Genomic DNA, 18,738 nt, shown 5'->3' with positions numbered 1-18,738 from the left:
TGTACAAGAGAATTTACTCTTACTTTAGGAGAAAGTGGCAAGTTAAGAGACTGATCATTCTAAATTGCTTTTTATTAATTAGAAAGTACAGAAGTTTCAATCTGTAGCAATTTTAAAACCACGAGATTTTGTAAAAATGAGTATCAATTTTACAGTAGACATTTTTATTGAAGTTTTCATACAAACTTCTACACCAGGAAGCAGGCCAGTATGATAGCTTGATCTAAAAAAATGAGGATGAAATCTAAAATACAGTTATGTAAAGGTGAGGGCTGTTAAGCTTTTTCATAAAGCTGGGCACCTTGTTATTGCCATATGTTTGCTACATTACTTCATTGCCAAATCAAATTTCATACTACATACTAATCCCTTCTGTAATTACAAGAGATACATAAAATAACTCAACAGCTTTGACAGACATCTGCGACAGGTTCATACATCACCCCAACCTTGCAAATCATCTATAATCATCTATGCTGTCAGCACACGGTGAGTAGGCTAACAAAAGATTCATTGATTAGTATTTCCAATACTTTATTATCTCTTTCCCCCTCAAAAACAAACCATATTTTTCCTACCTTCTTTTTTTTTTTTTGGGGGGGGGGGTGGCGGGGGGGACAGGGTGGATAAAACACAAAAGGGAGTTTAGAAACACGACATACCAAAAGGACACCAAATCCTAAAAGCAACACATACAGAAGGATTTTTGAAAGTGTTACTGAAGATAAGCTACACCCTCTAGTGGCACAAAATACTGTAGCTTGGCTGTTTCCAACAGCATTAGACAGCCATTGCATCCCTCTGTGCCCCCAGCATTTACATCTCTCACTGTATGTTGAGCCACCAATGAGGCACGACTGCATGCTAAAGAGGTTTGGGGTTGAGTCCCTTAGCTTTTGCACTCAAATAGTATGCTAGGTAGTGATTTACACATGGTAACGCACACCCCCCAATGCAAGGACAAGCCACAACATTCCCACGACGAGGTTCAAATCCCTTTCGCATCCTCTAGCTTTCTAACATAGCCAGACTACTTCTAATCCCCTACTGTAAATTTCTCTCCTCCTTCCAAAGCATCATACAGGCCCTCTGTAAACCCCAAATAGCCCTACTATGCCTCCCAGATTCACCCTTCCAACACTCACAGATACACATCCTGGCTAGAGTAATACCGGGACACCCACAAACCCCCAGATGTTACAGATAATACGAAACTGCATATTCACCCAAATAGCTGTTCTGAAGCTTAAGAGTCCCTCTCTCCCTTGTTCAGTTTCACCATGAAATAGTATTCGTATAGCAAGTATGCTGTGAAGAATGAAATACCTCTTAGCAAACTTGCAGCAGAGCAACAGGTCTACCCTCCCTTCTGACTAACAACTGAAGGTAAAGGAAGCTTCTGTTTATCTTCTTTCTCATTTCACGGTTTTGATCTCTGTAAGAAGATACATTATGAAAGCAGCAGTGCCTGCAGGGCACAGACCAGCTGCCACATTTTGTACTTTCTCCTTCAACTAACTTCCAAAAAAGTTAAGCGTCCTGTGATGGCCGAAACTGCTTAACCAACCAACCAGCAGCCAAAGCCAATTAAAACAAGTATCCTGAAGCATTGCTCACAGACTCAGTGGTACCACTAAACTCCAAATAATGATTTTGTTGACTCACAATTAATATATTTTAGTCACCTATTAATACAAGATAGTCAAGCTACCAAACTTTTGCTAACAGCCCATAACTTAGTAAAAGAGAATACTACTAAAAATCCCCAACTCCTCTGCCAACACTACTCTACACAGTTAAAAATGGCCTCTGTATTGGGCACTGGGTAAACAAACTGTTTATACTTGAATATAGAGACAATTTAAATCACATCCCATTGAATGCTGCAGCTAGCTTAAATTTATTCTCCAAGTAACCACAGTATTAAAAAAATCAGCCTAGGCAACAACACGTTTGTGTGTGCACACACACCAATACATGACCTTCAGTTAAAGTTATTCAGTCTAATTCTGAGAATAAAAAAACAGAAGCAACTCTTGCAAGAGGAGCATATAAACAGTCAGGAGAAATATTTCCATTTTTCTCAGAGTTATTTATTTTTCTGGGGAACACTAAATGGGGAAAGACATATGCAACATCAAGGCCTCACCAACCTTATTATGTCCTGGTTTCCCCAGCAGCCTCGAAAGATAGAATTCCTAATTTGCTCTCTTCAAAGTTACAGGGGATTAGTTGGGTTAGTGGAGGTGGGAAACATCTCCAGGACATCTCTGCAGCTGCAAATGTACGTTTACCCTTTAAAAAAAACCCTTGCAAACTGAAGATACTACTGCTCATGCTTCTTTGTTATTCTCGAGGCAGAATAACAAACCCACCTGAAAACAAGTATGATTGCTCATCTGCTTCACTACAACACTGGCATGCTTGGCTTGATCATCAGTTAAGATGCTGACTGAACATGGAAGCAGGCTAAGGAGCCTCCACACATTCTACTCCCGGGCTGAGCTGCAGGAGAGCAACCTCCACCTTGTGTGCACTAAGGGGAGTGCAAGGGGGTGTTTTGAATATTTTTAGCTGAATTCTGACAAGAATGTATATATGCACCAGCTTACAACTTTAGTGCTAAAAAAATCCTTTAAGATTAAAAAAAAGTACAGAGTAATGTAAAGACACAAATTTAAAAGGCTGCTATAGCCAAAGTGAATTGGAAGCAGGAAGGGAAAAAAAAAAAAAAAGGTGATCTTTCATACCTTAGCTCTTAAAATAGAAATTAAGTATGATGCCATGCCTGTAAACCAACTCCAGTCTGTCTTAGTGGCTGTACTTACCTCTCTAGATAACTAAGATTCAAGGACAAAAAGATCAAGCCAAGTCAGGGTGTAGCTGTCCCAATTACCTTTGAAGATAAGGCATTCATTATGGAACAATATTTACATTTTTATGAAGAACAGCTACACAGAAGTGATCTCTAAGAAACTGGAGGGCATCTGGCAGCCAGAGAAATCACTGTGATACTATTAGATGAAGAATACAAAAATAAAGTAAACTCTTCTTTACTAGGTAAGTAAGTCTGCTGACATTTCAAAGACTGGAATATAAAGTATTTTAAGCAGGGGGATTGTGGCACTGAACAGGAATTCAGTGCCAGACTCTATGTAAAGGAATACAGGAAGTCTAACTTTGTTTGTGTTAGACTTAAAAACATTAGGATATGTTCAGGAGAACACCTGAATTATAAGAACACTGTACCTAAGAAAAAGTTTATAACCAAATCAGCAATAGTTACCCTAGTGGTCAGTTGCCTTGGACCATTCTCTAGAATTGGCACTTCTTTTAAATATGAAAGCCTATCTAAATACCAGAAAAGGGTAGAAGTATCTAACAACTCGCCTTTTAAGTTTCAACAGAGAATTTAGCTTGAAGGACTGGAAGTGCTCTGAGGTTCAACAATGTTTAATCTGCTCTGTGTCGTACAGTTGACATGGTCAGAGTAGTGCACACAGCATATCAGAGAAGTTCCAAAGGTCTTTCCTGAAGCAATGTGACACTGACCTATGAGCATTTTTCCCCTGTCAAGTATCCAGCGACATTCAAGATGCCAAGGTCAGTGCAAAAGCATGTTAAAACTCTTTCATGATGACTGACAGCATATAAATCCTCCCAGAGGCTACTGTAGCAATAACAATGAAAAACCAAGGAAAGGTTTCTGTTGCAGCTGATTCATATAAAACTTAAGTTTTATTGAATCTTTTTTATTTAATTCAGAGTTTAACCCTCCATTTAAGAAGTGACTATGCTGTAAACATCTCAGTAATTAATACACAATTAAGTAATATGCAACATATTTAAAAAGCTCAAACTGTATTTTAGTATGTTTTGACTATTTCAAATACCTCACATTGAAAGGTTCAGTTTAATCAGTATCTATTGTACAAATAAAGCTTGTGTACACAGTACAACCTGTACTGCACAAAATACAGACCTGTATGTCATTTAATTTGTGTTTAACCTGAACATTCTGGTACTTCTAATACTTTTTCCTTACATCTTTTCAAATTGGTTAATCATGATTTAGTGAGTTAATCATAATAATGCTGTCCACAAGCGCTCTATCATTAGAGTTCTCTGCATAAAACCAGTCTTATCTACTGGTCAAAGGCAACTGCTGTTACCTGTCCTTTGCTGGGAGCTCAAGCAGTTTTAATGTCATACTGTACAAATGCAAGTTAAGTGTGTTTTTTCCATCCTCTGAAAGAATGTGGAAACTATTTGGCTAGTAATTCAACCAACTAAGGCTTTTAGCAAATCACTGTTTTTCCAAAGGAATTACATCTTTGTTACCAGAATACATTTTTACTGTTTGAAATCTATGACCTTGCTGAGATACATCCAAACTTTAAACACGGGAAACCTCACAGCTATAGTTATTAAGCTGAAAGTTACCTTATCTTACACTTGGATAAATTGCTTATGTCTTTTGCAGGTACTATGAAAGAATGCAAAATAATGCTAATGTTATAACGGAAGCAGACAAGAGGTGAAAATTTAAAATCAAAAAGAAAGAAAGAAAGGTGGTTTTCCTATATCTAAGCATGCAGGTGCACACAAAAGGGACCAAAGTCCCCATTTTCTCTATCCTGAAAAGAAGAAATGTGAAAGGAATCCTAAAAAAAAATCTGTATCTTATTTGGAAATACAACTTTTAAATAAATATTCCACTAGTCTTCATGGAGAAGACACTGAATAAAATTATCTAAGAGCTGACAAGAGAAGCACTTTCTACATCTTTCTCCATCTTAAAAAAATCAAACCAAAACAGCAGTTACATAATACAGATTTGAGAAATGGCAAAGTGGACATTCACGTAGAACATTTTTCAGGCAGCTCGTGGATAACAGTGAGTGAATAAGGCAAGAAGAAAACTGGAGCTCATGCACCGAATATAGCTCTTTTGCCAGTGGTATTAATGTGCAGGAACCAAAACTAGCACTAATAAGAGCACCAATTACTTCCCATATGGAAGAGTTTAGGAACAAGAGAATTCTGAAACTAAATTCTGGAAAAAAAAAGCATTATAATATGCCTATATACGACCTACACATATAAGTGAGCAGGAACGTTCCAATTGTGCCATCTTTTACTTAATGAATACAGTAACTCCTGACTGAATTCGTCAGTCATCACAGACCACACACCCAGTTCTGATAAGTCTCCTCCCCTTTCAAACCATGTATACAGTTCAAAAGTAAGTACCATTGAGTACTTTAATATGTGTCTTAAAAGCTACTGTAATGGGGTGGTGGGGAAGGGGACAGAGGGGAAGTAGGTAGGAGGAAGTGGGGAGAGGAGGGGGACTGGGACAACAAAAAGGCAAAAAACCCCAAACCACCCAACACCAAAGGTTTCAAAACCAGGCATATAAACTCAGAGCCCCTTCCCCTATACCTAGATAATATGCAGACAATACTCACCAGTCTTTTTACTTTGCATTTTCCAAATACACATACACATGCTTATGCACGGTACCCGGTATTTGCTTTCAACTCAGTTGTAGAGCTTTTGCATTTTACTATATAGTATGCAAAATATAATCACAGGTTCTTTTGCCTGAATATGGAAGACTGCCTGAAGATCAGAATTAATTTGAACTTCAGCTTCTTTAGTTTGGGCACACCTTTAATGAAGGAACAAAATAATTGAGTATGCTATTATTGCACTGTTTGATAAAGCATTTTATGGCTACTTCTCAGGCAAGACAAAAGACTGATCCATTCAACACTGGATCATAATTTTTCCCCAGGAACAAGAGTTTTTAGGCTACAAAATCAAACTAGCCAAAACAAGCCAAATTTTAATGTAACCAGCAGGGCACTGGTGACTCTTACCAACATTCCACACCTCAGCCCAACTGTGTTGATGTTAACTTGCTAAGGTGGGAATGGCCATATCATCACACAAACAGGCAAATTAAAATAATGAGAGAGCACTGAATTGGGGGAAGTGGGGAAAGAGAGGGAACAAATCTTCCTTTTCATTTCTGCCATATATAAACAAACATTTCACTTACATACAGACATACTGCAGGCAGGCAGCAGCTGCTAGTGTAACCACTGTCATACATAACACATCAACTAGAATGAACACTCAGACATTCAAATTGGAAATACACCAACAGTTAAGAATTTTTTTAAAACAAATTAATGAAAAAAATCTTGATTTTTTTTTTGAAACAATTAGTTTACAGCCAAGTGTCATTTACAGCAGACAATAATGAAAAGCAGAAGTTATTTATGAAAACAAAATTTTTGCTTCAAGTCTTGAATAATAAGATGTGTATGTACATTAAAAAGTAAATACATATAACATGCATGTGCATCACCATGAAAGAGCTTACAGTTCTTTGTGCTTCTCCTCTGCCAAAATTTGGTCGTTTGGCTTCAGCCCATACCTTGAAAAACAAGACAAAATACAAAGCAGTTACTCCTTTGAGAACAAAGCTATAAAATGTACTTTTATGGCTTCAAACTGGCAAATTATTAAACTACATAATATTTGTTGATTTGGGTACCTCAAGTTATTGCAAAGATAGCAGCAAAGTTTCCTAAAAATTTCAGGTTACGTTTGTAAGAGTAAATTTAACGTCACATAAAGCATCTGCTTTATATCACAGCTTCAAATTATATCAAGCACTTTGGCTTGCTATACACTCAAAATCACTGCACTTCATACCACAAACTGTATATAGATCTTATCATTTGGATCTGACAAAATATGACAGTGAAAAATACAGACAATACGAACATTAAAACTGCCTATAGTGTTTCCACCTGTACCAAATAAAACTATTACAATCAATACTAAAAACATTCTATAGAAAAAACACACTTTCAGAACAGGCTGTTTCAGCAAATTTCTGCAGTCCATACAGGCAAACTCTGATGAAAGCGAGAGCTTGAGAGAATAAAAAAAACCTTTTCTTGGCTAGCTTAACCTAATAGGCAATTTCACAGAATAGGTTGCCTACACTCCCTGAATCAGAGGGAAAAAGAAGCCCCATCTGCCCCAGCACAGGCTACTCCTAGATGCGCTGCAGACTGCACTGTCACTCACTTCGGAAAACCTTTAAGAAGTGACCTCACTTTCACTCTGCCTCAGAGCAAAATCTTTTGTCATCTCAGAATATTCCACAAATCTAACTGCTATGGTTTTCTGTAGGGTTTGGATTTGGGGGTTTGGAGGTTTTTAGACTGACTGATTTTTAAGAGAGTCATACATAACATAAGCAACTAAAAGTCAGGTGTCCATTTGCTAATTCTGCAAACAGCTAACTGCTTACACTGCACGTTTCCACTGTCCCTTTGCCCTGTTTTTGTTCCTTGCTCCAGTCAACTGCAGAACTATAAATTACTCCTCCTGAGGAAAAATTCTGGTCACCAGACAATGACAATCAAGCTATCCTGCAAACTGATTTTTTGTTTCAAATAAACAGAAAAAAAATGTATGTTTGTTATCCCTAACAACATTTTCTGATGAAACTCTCTGAAACTTGTTTTTTTCAGCATCCATTTAAAATACAAGCATCAACCCATACACATTCTCAAGCTCACTAGCGCAGCACTCATACATAAAACACTAATTTTTCTCGTTTACTTTGCAGGGACTGCCTTAAGTTATTTGCCACAGTATCATCCTGACTTGCATCCATTTATTCACTTTGCTGCTAAATCCTTCTTGTAGTCACTCCTAATCAAGATACAGTGGGGTCCATCCATATTCTCTTTCTAAATGCAGGGTTCACATTTGGCTCTTACAGGAAGCAGACTACACTGTAACACACTGTTCAAGAACAGATTCAGATCGCTTGGCTTAACTGCAGTCTTTTTTATAGTTCACCATCCTACCAGTCTTTAAGTCACAAGTTTTAACTTCCATTTATTCCAAATTGATGTTTTCTGTAGTGAACAGTATCAGGCTATTTTTCTTTAATAAAAAGGGTTCAGCCCAATACCAGTCTTTTCATAATGCTGCTACACCTCCCTGATATCTCCATTTGTCATGTCTCAATAAGCATGTTGTTGATAGAAAATAGTTACATATAGGAGAAAAATCAAATAGCTACCAGGAAATTCTGAAAGGGACATCTTTCAGAAGTTAAAGCACATTAACTCTTTTTATGCAACTTGCGGTCTCGCTCAAAATGAAATCAGGTTGGTTGTCAAAAGTATTTGCCTGTCATAAGACAGATAAACGCTGGCTAATATGCAATCCATTTTGTAAATGGAGATCATTTTGCCCATTAATGTCACAACTCACACAAAGTCACAACCATTCTTCACTCATGTTACACAGCATGCTTTTCCTCTGACCAGAAATCCAAACTACTTCAGCAAGGATTTAATACAATTTTATCTGCTGGGGCTACAGATACAGTATCTATATTTGAGTTTTTAAAGCTCCCAGATTCCTCATTTCTTCACTTAAAAAAACACAACAACAACAACACCAAAAAAAAAACAACCGCAAAACCAAAGCCACAATTTAACCCCCAAAGTTTTCTAGAAGTTAAAAAAAAAAAAAATAAAAAACAAACAAACAAAAAATAAAACCCTTCACTACTTATACTAGTAAGCTACAGCAGAAACTACATAACATAATGTTAACGCTGTTTAACAAATGTGCGATTTTTGCCTTGGGTACATTACAGACATACCACAGAGGGGTGCGGAAGGGACACAGTTGCTACCCCTGAGGTTTGCAGCCTGGTTCCTTTGGTGAACCTTAGCTTACCTAATCTTTTTCACCACCGCCCCCTTCCTTCACCATGAACATGGCGTTTTAAAATTACTCTTCCTTGACCCCTGAGGATACTGCTTTGAGAGCAACTTGCCAAAGAATATTTCCCACAAAGGAACATGCTTGTAGAGTTCAAACTTTTATTAGTACTCCATGCATTAAAACAGGATTCATATTATATTTCATACACAGCTGCTGAAGTATTTAATAAATTTAAATATGCAACCAGCACAGTGTACAGCTTACATAATACTTACCAACATATGTTTCGTAGGCAAGACTGATAAGCACCAGTTGGCTCTTCCCAACTGATGGTTAGATTTGGGAGAATCTCTCTCAAAAACTTAGGAGCCAAGGATACTAAGTGCAAAATCAAAAGTTACAGAGTTGAAAAATTTAACATAAGGACATGTAAAACTATCTGAGCAACCAGAACAACATACTGTACACGTATACATTTACACGCCTGGTATTGAACTAGTAAGAGACAGCAAATATATCATGGAAATGTGTAAACGAACTAAAGGGACCACAGCTTCACTTTTTTTTCCTATTTTCTGCCCCGTGAAATTCAAAGCTCTACACACCCTAGAATGTTAAAGTGTTTACTCTTTTCAACTATCCAGTACCAAACTGTGATACAGTTTCCAAATGTTAATAGTCTTTTCATCACTGCTCAAGATGAGGCTAACCTGGAAGCACACACTGAGCTCTGCACTTAGCTGAAGTCCTCCCACCCAGCATCTGCTGAGAAGAGAAACCACAGTGGATGTTGTTCTGCTGGTGGGGATGTGTGGACAGTCTGGCACCAGCCTAGCCTCTGTTTTGATAAGATCAAAAGCAAAGATCTTTGGCCTTGTTAATACGTTGGCTTGGACGCATGAAATGCTAGCTTGGAAGCTGGGGCACACGTTTTGGGAGTGGAATGCTTGGGTGACATGGTCTAGTGGAACGTGTCCCTGCCTATGGCAGGGGGTTGGAACTACATGATCTTAAGATCCTTTCCAACCCAAACCATTCTATGATTCTAAGATCCTGCTTCAAAAGTGACATGCAAGGGACTGCACCAAGACTGTAGCTAAGTGTCAAAACAAACTATAGTAAATTTCAAAAATGATATATTTGAACACTTCGTCATTCACAGACATTGATCTACTGGAAGAGTAGCCAGTGTTCCAGCCACCCCCTCCAAAATGGCGGCTGCACACAATCATGAAGATGGACAGAAAAAGTGCCTCAACTGCAGCAATTATCACACTGCACAGCTGCATATTGCCACCAAACTGGTGCAGCTGCCTGCCCAGATACGCACACCCCAGCCTCTGAGCATCACAACCCATGGCTTCTGACAGCCCAATAAGCTGATTGTACCTTAGGTGAAACTTCCACTTTGGGAAGACAGCAGCTTTCTCTTCAAACTCAGTTCCTCAAGGCATTTCCTTGACATCTTGCAGTCTAGCCTCTAGATGTCATTGTACCATAGTTGCTCCAACATACTGTTCTCTGAACAAAGCTCAAGTGACCTAACTGCAGATAGGAGCTAACAGATACCATTATTCTATCATCCATCCCCTAAACACAGTTTCAATGAGAAGCTTTACACTGCGTTACATTACCCTTTTCAGTGTCAAAATAGGTGTTTTTTTTTTAAAACAGTATTCTTTCCAACCTCGTTACAAAAAGGCATGTTTAGACATTTAACTTAACAGGACAGACAAATAAGCAAACTAATCCCCCTATGTTTCATCAGGAAACAAAGACCCAACTCCCATTCACACACTGGAAAAAGCATCTCTCTGTTCTTTGACTACAATAGGGCTGATACAGGATGTCTAAATTTGCCTGCTGAGCAAGGTGATTTGAATGCCTCTATTAGTACCTAACTCCATAATTTCAGAACAATAACAAACTGGGGATACACTTCACTAAGAAAAATCTTTTACATGAATTTGAATTTTCAGGGAGGTTTTCAACTTCCCAAGACAAAGCTATCCTGAACCTCTCAATGCTTTTAACTCATTTGATGACTGTAACTGATAACTCTACCAGAACTCAGATCTGAACATAATGTCATTTTCTTCCTTCTTAATTACATTTCCAGAACCAAATTTTATGTACATGCAGATATGCACATAATATCAAGCTTAGCCCCCCTAAAGCATTAATTATAAATTCACAACTACATGAATCTTAAATCTTTTCCCTTTCCACAAGCCTGAAAATAAAGTAGCACGGACCCAGACTAAAATGACTGCAGGCATTCTGAGGACACATATTATGCAGAACCAGAATGCTGTTAAGGAAATTTGGCTGTGCATACAGCTAAATATACTCCATTTAAAAAAAAAACCAACATAAAAATGCCAAGGCCACTTGGAAGAGTTTTATTGTGCATAACAGCTTGAGGTACAACTCTGACCAACACATTCTATTTGGTTTTAGTGCTGCAAAAACCTCAAGGAAGACAGCATAATCTTCTCCTCTACAGTTACGTGACTAGTGAGGCTGAGGCTGCTATGTCACACTCAAGATACAGGACAACGGGGAATGGCTTTAAGCTGTCAGAAGAGAGATTTAGATTAGGAGAAAAATCTTCATTACAAGGATGGTGAGGCACTGGCACAGGCTGCCCACAGAAACTGTGGCTGCCGCACCCCTGGCAGTGTTCAAGGCCAGGTTGGATGGGGCTTTGAGCAATCTGGTCTAGTGGAAGGTGTCCCTGCGCATGGCAAGGGGTTTGGAACTAGATGATACATAAGGTCCCTTCCAACACAAACCACTCTATGATTCTATGACTTCCCTAGCATTCATGTACAAGTTTATCATCTCCATTTCTGGCTTTGCAGATTTGTAACATTTTTATTAAGCTTAATTTTTTTAGGCACAGTAGAGCATGTAAGGTCAGCTTTAACTTGCACAATGCATTTTCACAATCCTTCTGAAAAGGTAATCCTACAACTCAAAGTTTTCTCTATTTCACAGCTGTTAATATGAGATAGTACAGAAATTAATGTGGTTGGACTCTAGGCAGCCTTTTTACAATAATGTTTTTAATGTAACAAACAGCTGTAAGGCATGGCTCCCTTCAGGCACCGTCTAATTTTACAAAGCCTTAACCAAATTAAAAAGAAAACACAGCCTACACTAAATATGTACTGGTGGAAAACTCCAAATGACTATCAAATTCAAATCTGCTCTACGAGCACGAGCTTCCTGAAAAGCTGGTAAAACTCACCTGTCCTAAGGCCCAGAATAAGAACTGGTGATGAGCAAAGAGGTTTTAAAAATGGCAACAGACCTTCAAAGCTGCAAAATTAATTCACCTTTCAAAATTTCTGACTTGAATCCACCAACCTAAGCAAAAACCTATACAGAAACAATAGCTTAAAATTGCACAGATATCAAATTAGAAATCAGCACAGACATATATGGTGCTGCTTGGGACAGAAGAGCTAAGATAAAAATCTCCCTCATGCAGGCTACCCAGAAACAAAGCAGTACAAAATACCATACATGTATCAGAGCAATATTTTCATTAAAATTTTCAAGAACACTTCTAAAGGAACAAGATGCAAGAGATAAAGGATTTTCCTTTTTTTTTTTTTGCATTAACCTTCAACATTAGTAGTCAGCATAAGAAAGAAGACAAACTATTTCAGTAATACAAAGTTGGGACAGCAAAGCACCCTAGGAAACTCTAAACATGTATTTGTGCAGACATTCCTCCGCCTTGTTTGATGTACAAATAAAAATAAACTTTTTGTCACAGTACATGGCTCTGACTAACCTTTCCCCCCTTTAAATGCACTTGAGCCCCACTATTCCACAAGTTTATTGTACTTCACATGCTTTGCTGCAGTTACTGCTTAAAGTATTTCCCAGATTGATTAAAAATGGAATGTACGAAAGGGTAAATTTCCAACATGTTCTTTGAACTTTGCAGAAAAGTCATCAAAAAAAAAAAGAAAGGAACAGAGTGTGATTTCTCTGTCAGAGACCTAAAGCATGTTGGTTGTATTGACTGGACAAAACAAGGAGAATTTATGCTATACTACGCTATGCTTCATCAATAAAAGAAAAGACCTTTTCAGACAGAGTTCTGCATAAGCACTTTTTGATAAATTTTCAAGAAAGCCATTAAGACACCTTAAGGACTTCAGTACAATCTTGTATTTCAGATTAATCTAAAGAAATTTCTGTAAGGATGATTCAGCAGTAATGTCATTTTAAAGTGATGTTAAGGCTACTTTCACTGTTCTAAAAAAAGAAATGCAGTCCTTTTTCTGTTGTTTGTTTCTTAATTATTTATCTTGTAAAAACTAGGACAACCAGCCTGTGGGGACACTGGTACTCACAAGTCCTCTTTCAGGCTGTATTGACTGCTTTTTACCAAATGCAGTTCACACATCCCACAAGATCTTTCAGGTCAGAAACACAGCCATGTGTGAGCCTGCTACAACAGTGCATCCTCAGGAGCATTTACAGACCAGTGCACACAGCAGGTCCAACAGAAGCTTCCAAAATATTTATAACACATCAGATTTATGGGGGATGGGTATAGAAGGTCAGTCTGTTTCTCAGCTTCCATCTGCAATTTATCAGCCACAATGAGTAATGCTGCCATAACTGCCAACTCCATTTCTTATGGCTTGATCCTTACAGCAACCAAAAAGGTGTAAGTGAACTGCTTTTCCTACAATAGTAAAATACTACCTAACACAAGGCAGTATTTCTGCAGTTTTGGCAAGGCTACAGTTGCTCAGAAATTTTAGTTAAGTCTCATGTAGCCTTACTCTTCTGATTAGCCTAGCAATCTTTTCCATGTATACAAATACAGAGTGTAAGTACCGCAACTTGTATTTATTTGGATCATTACTTTAAGCCTGCTAAGCCTGATTGTAGGAGCTGTGCATTTTCTAAATCAAGTTGCAAATAAAAAACTTAACCCAGATCATACCTTATGTATGAATTCAGCAGCCAAATTCATCAGACCAGATGTGACCAGCTAAACCAAAATTAAAGTTTTGTGTAACTGGCACATACACATACCCCTAGTGCAAATATTTGTTTTAATACATTTCCTTTCCCCGTTTAAAAAACAGCAAAACCCAAACAAAAGCAACAAACCACAAAAACAGTCAAGGGCTTTGATTCATATCCTGAAAGTCTCAGTCTCCTGCCTGATTTGCACTAGTTTTATTCCACCAGCTTAATACGTCTACTTTTTCATTTTTTCCATAAATTCCTCTGTTGCTCTGCTATAGTCTCCCAGTTTCACCATCTGAAAAGCACTACGCTCCCATTCCTTCAAAGTTTCTCTCCCTTTTAGCTTCTCTCCTATTCCATAACAGGCTAGCTGGTTCCTCCCTACCTTTTCACATTCTTTCTTGGTCTCGAATTGACAGCAACACAGGGAGCCCTTTTACATTCATTTCTATTTCTAATGACAGCTGATTATCCTTTATTGTTACTCTAGGGTCACCTTGTATGAATTAGTTTTACTGAATAGATACTGCTTTGTTACAAAATACCAGATGGGAGTCCAGAATCTCTTCCTTGAAAAACAGAAAGATTAAAGAGGGACTGTATGATGGCAATACAGTTACAAAAAAAGCCTGATTCAAAAAAAAACCCCAAAAAACTGTGTTTTACAATAGCCCGCTTATACCAACAAAAGAGAAAACTGCCTAAAAGACTTTTCAGACATCCCTTTAGGAAACTATAAGAGCTGTGAGAGAATGCACATCTCTGATAAACCTCAACATGGATCAGCACTAGACCAAATACTATCTATGCCACATGTTTATGAGTGACTTAGAGTTAAGTACAGTAGCTACTAATGAAATACATAGGTGACAGCAGACTGGAAAGGGTATGTGAAACAAAGCATTCTAGTAAACAATAAAACAAACGCATTCAAACGCAGTAACTTCAAAATACAGACAGATGCAGAGCTAAATAAAAGAATAAAAACATGTGCAGGAGTAAAGGCATCCCACAGAGCAGTAACTTGGAGAGGAGGGAAACCAGGTGTCATAATCTGTAACTAACTCAACCTTAGCTTTTGATTTGTGTCAAACACTGAAGACACCAATGAACTATTTTAATACAGAAACAGGCAAGAGCAGACAAACCAAACAAAAATAAGCAAAATAAAAAACAGACAAACAAAAAAAAACCACCAACAAAGTGAGCTGTCAGACCTGCTAATTATTTTGTCCCCTTCCATTTTTAAACAGAAAAACATGCAGCCAAAACGTTTACTTTGGGAAGAAGAAAGGCAGGTAGGAGTAAAGCACACATTAGTGGTAAAGGGAAAGCGGCATGAAAAATAGCAATAGAAGGTTACGATATTTTTATCTGAAGACTGTTGAAAATAAATCACTTCACAGTTATCAATGACAAAGAATCAGGTATGGTTAGGGAAAGAGCATGTAGTATAGTCTTGGCAGAGAATTATACTGCCTAAGGAAACAAAAGTATCTGGTTAAGGTGCAACTCCAACCACCGGTCTTGGTCATTTCATTTATTAAAAAAAAAATGAACTTTAAACACTGCTACTGGAACAGAAATATCAGGGCTAAGAGAATGAAGAACCATCTTGAAGAAACTATTGAGGAATTTCTTGTGGTTTTGTTTTTACCCAGTTATTAGTACCCAGTTCCTGTGTACTACTATGACTGGAGTCTTATCTGGCTGCATCACAGCATGTACAAACCTCTTTATGTATAAAAAAAATAAAGTTTAAAAAATATTTAATTTCTGGGTGAAAAGGATCTCAAAAATATTAGCAGAAAGTTGGGGGGGTCGGTGTGTTTTGTTTGATTTTTTTTTATATACAATACCTATTATGGAAGATGGATTTAAATTTCAACACAAAATTAACTTAAAGTACACCCCTAACACCTAAGAGAAAAAAGAAAGTTATTGATTGCATAATTAGAAGCATTTTGTTTCCTCAATTTCTTACATGGATGGTCACTAATTCGTGTACAAACGTTCCTAGAGTATAGTTTTTCTGGCATTGTTACCCCATGGGTTGCTGTTTGGTTTTTTGGGGTTGGGGCTTTTGTTCATTTCCCCTTGATCAGCATTTTCCTAAATAGTTGCTTCTAAATTATTCAGTGTAATAAGATAGACTCCACACTGATAATATGGTTGGAAATCAGGACTTTAATCAGCTATTAATATTGTAAGGCAGATTTAAAGGGCTTTTGAAATTGGAGTCAAAACAATAATAGGTTTAAATGATTAAAAGGGATTAAGGAAGCCAGGAAAGTTCAAAGCCTATTAATCACCAGACTGCAGAAAACTATGATCATTTAACAGGGTCAGCCCTATTACTCTAGACTTAAGCATATAGTAGTGGTCCTGTCAAAACAGTTTTCTTAGCTATAAACTAGTGAACTAAAAAATTAAGACATGTAAACACCTGCAGTATACAGCTGAAATGCTGGGGTTATTCAGTAATAATGTTTCAAGTATGTGACTGCAAACACCTTTTAAAAAGCTGTCCATACACTGTACTTTTATTGGAAAAAAAAAAAGTTCTCTGAATTTATACTCATTACACTGGTAGAAATGGACTTAACTGACCTTTAGCAACTCCATCATGGAATAAAACATTAATTCAATTTGTGCAGAACTCTGGGCAGTCCTGCTTATAGACTGAGCTCTTTAATCTATTCTTTTCATATTATTCTTTTGAGCCTTCAATATTTGAACAATTTCTTTAGTCATACCAGTCATTTTGCATTGTTTCCGCTCTGAAGTCATAACCTAACCTTTACATACCGATTTTCTTTAACCAAGAATAAACATTGGTTTGTAGCTGGATTCATTTTGATTATAAACACAAGCCAGCTTTAACAATCTTCCCTTAAAGTTTCATTTAAATAAAAGGTTAAAAAAAGAAAAGGTACATAATCTGAACAGTAATAAACCAAAGGGTTCCTGTTCTCTTCCTACTCACCCATGCTTACTTGCTATTATCACTTTAAAATTTATTGTTCTGCAAAGGATCCTATCAGCACTGGTACTGAAAATCCCCAAATACCTTGCTGGTGGATAAGGAGCTCTGCTTTGAGAAGGAAATTGTAACAAAGAATCATTCGACAAAGGCAGAGTAGTGTAGCTGTGGACACAACCCTGAGATTCTCCTGCCTATACCTACAGGGGGTTTTATTAATTTTTTCTGAACAAATACTCTCTGTATTTCATAGGTAAACATTACTGCCAGCTCAGTTGAGCTCCTGTATGCTTGAAAACAAACCCTTCATCTCCTCTTCTAAAGAGGAGGCAATGTGCTTTAGGTATCAAGATGAGACCTGATAAAACTCATCCACAGGTCCTAAGGGACCTGATTCGGAGCAGCCCTGCAGAGAAGGACTTGGGGGTGCTGGTCAATGAGAAAATGAACATGAGCCGGCTTCAGTGTGCGCTCACAGCCCAGAAAGCCAACCGTATCCTGGGCTGCGTCAAGAGGAGCATCACCAGCAGGTTGAAGGAGCAGATCCTGCCCGTCTTCCCTGCTCTCGTTGAGACCTCACTTGGAGTACTGTGTGCAGTTCTGGTGTCCTCAATATAAAAAGGACATGGAACTGTTGGAACAAGTCCAGAGGAGGGCCACGAGGATGATCAGGGGACTGGAGCACCTCCTGTATGAAGGCAGGCTGAGAAAGTTGGGGCTGTTCAGGCTGGAGAAGAGAAGGCTGCGTGGAGACCTCATAGCAGCCTTCCAGTATCTGAAGGGGGCCTATAGGGATGCTGGGGAGGGACTCTTCATTAGGCACTGTAGCAATAGGACAAGGGTAACGGGTTAAAACTTAAAACAGGGGAAGTTTAGGTTAAATATAAGGAGTAAGTTCTTTACTGTGAGGGTGGCGTGGCACTGGAATTGGTTGCCCAAAGAAGTTGTGAATGCTCCATCCCTGTCAGTGTTCAAGGCCAGGCTGGATGGACTCCTGGGTGACATCGTTTTTAGCACGAGATGTCCTTGCCCATGGCAAGGGGACTGGAACTTGATGATCTTAAGGTCCTTTCCAATCCAACCCATTCTATGATTCTATGATGAAGTTCAATAGACTCTACTTCTACAATAAAATACACATGAAGACTTTGGAGAAACTAACAAAGGCAGTAATATTACACTGTTGCAAACATAAAACAACAGTGTTAGGCTCCATCAACACACAATATGTTTCATAAATGAATTACAACTTTTTCCCCATATTAGTTCTGTCTCTAAACAAAAAATGAAAATTGAATTTCTAAAATACAATTATTTTAATGTCTCTGGCACAAAGACAGAAATGCCACATCAATAAAAATCAATTAAGACACAGCAAAAGACAATTATTCTCCAGTGAAGAACTCATAAACCACAAAATCAGACCACAATATCACTTTCAAGCAATAAATTCTCCAAAATGAGTATACTGTAAGTGCTAAGGATGTATTGAACCTTTATGGATGCTAAATACTTTGGCTTAAAAACGCTAAGAATTGCCCTTTTCATCAATCATAGGGACACAGAGAATAAGACTGCTGTATCATATTTAATGCAAAATGCATTGCTGTGTCATATTTAATGCCAAATGCATTGCATTTAGATATCATAAGGAAACCAACACCAAGTCTTGCATACCAGCTAAATGTTTTATTTATTTTTTTAAATATAGCGTAAGATGTATGTAATTTTTCTGTACAACTCTATGGATGTCAACCTGTTTGTGACAGGCTAGGCAAAAGTATAAATTCCATACTATCACTACAACCTAAATGAGTCTTCCTGCTGCCTAAAAGTTAGATGTCTTCCATCATGTCTCTGCACCTAAGTACTTGTTACAGGACAGCTCAGTTTACAGAAGCTTAAAATGAGAATTGTCAGGAAATACGTGTGCCTTAATTTGCCTTCCCTAAAATTATTTTTAATACCAACTAGAG

General features: G+C 37.8%; 1 protein-coding gene across 7 annotated transcripts in view; it reads right to left on the bottom strand.

The window, feature by feature from the left end:
• The window catches only part of ADK (adenosine kinase), a 304,786-nt gene that overhangs the window by 260,993 nt on the left and 25,055 nt on the right, over positions 1–18,738 (bottom strand). For 5 of the 7 annotated variants that reach the window (XM_057416414.1, XM_057416407.1, XM_057416411.1 and 2 more), the window contains exon 3: positions 6,395–6,448. The exons of the other annotated variants lie outside the window; for them this stretch is intronic. In XM_057416414.1, coding sequence (XP_057272397.1) covers positions 6,395–6,448 — 54 coding nt within the window. The remainder of the gene's footprint in view (positions 1–6,394; positions 6,449–18,738) is intronic. 7 annotated transcript variants of the gene reach the window in all.

Source organism: Pezoporus wallicus, unplaced genomic scaffold (assembly GCF_028554395.1).
Source record: "Pezoporus wallicus isolate ANWC-B61680 ecotype Strahan unplaced genomic scaffold, APGP_CSIRO_Pwel_v1 contig_2012, whole genome shotgun sequence".
NCBI classification, from domain to species: domain Eukaryota; kingdom Metazoa; phylum Chordata; class Aves; order Psittaciformes; family Psittacidae; genus Pezoporus; species Pezoporus wallicus.
This window is presented reverse-complemented; position numbering and strand designations above follow the sequence as displayed.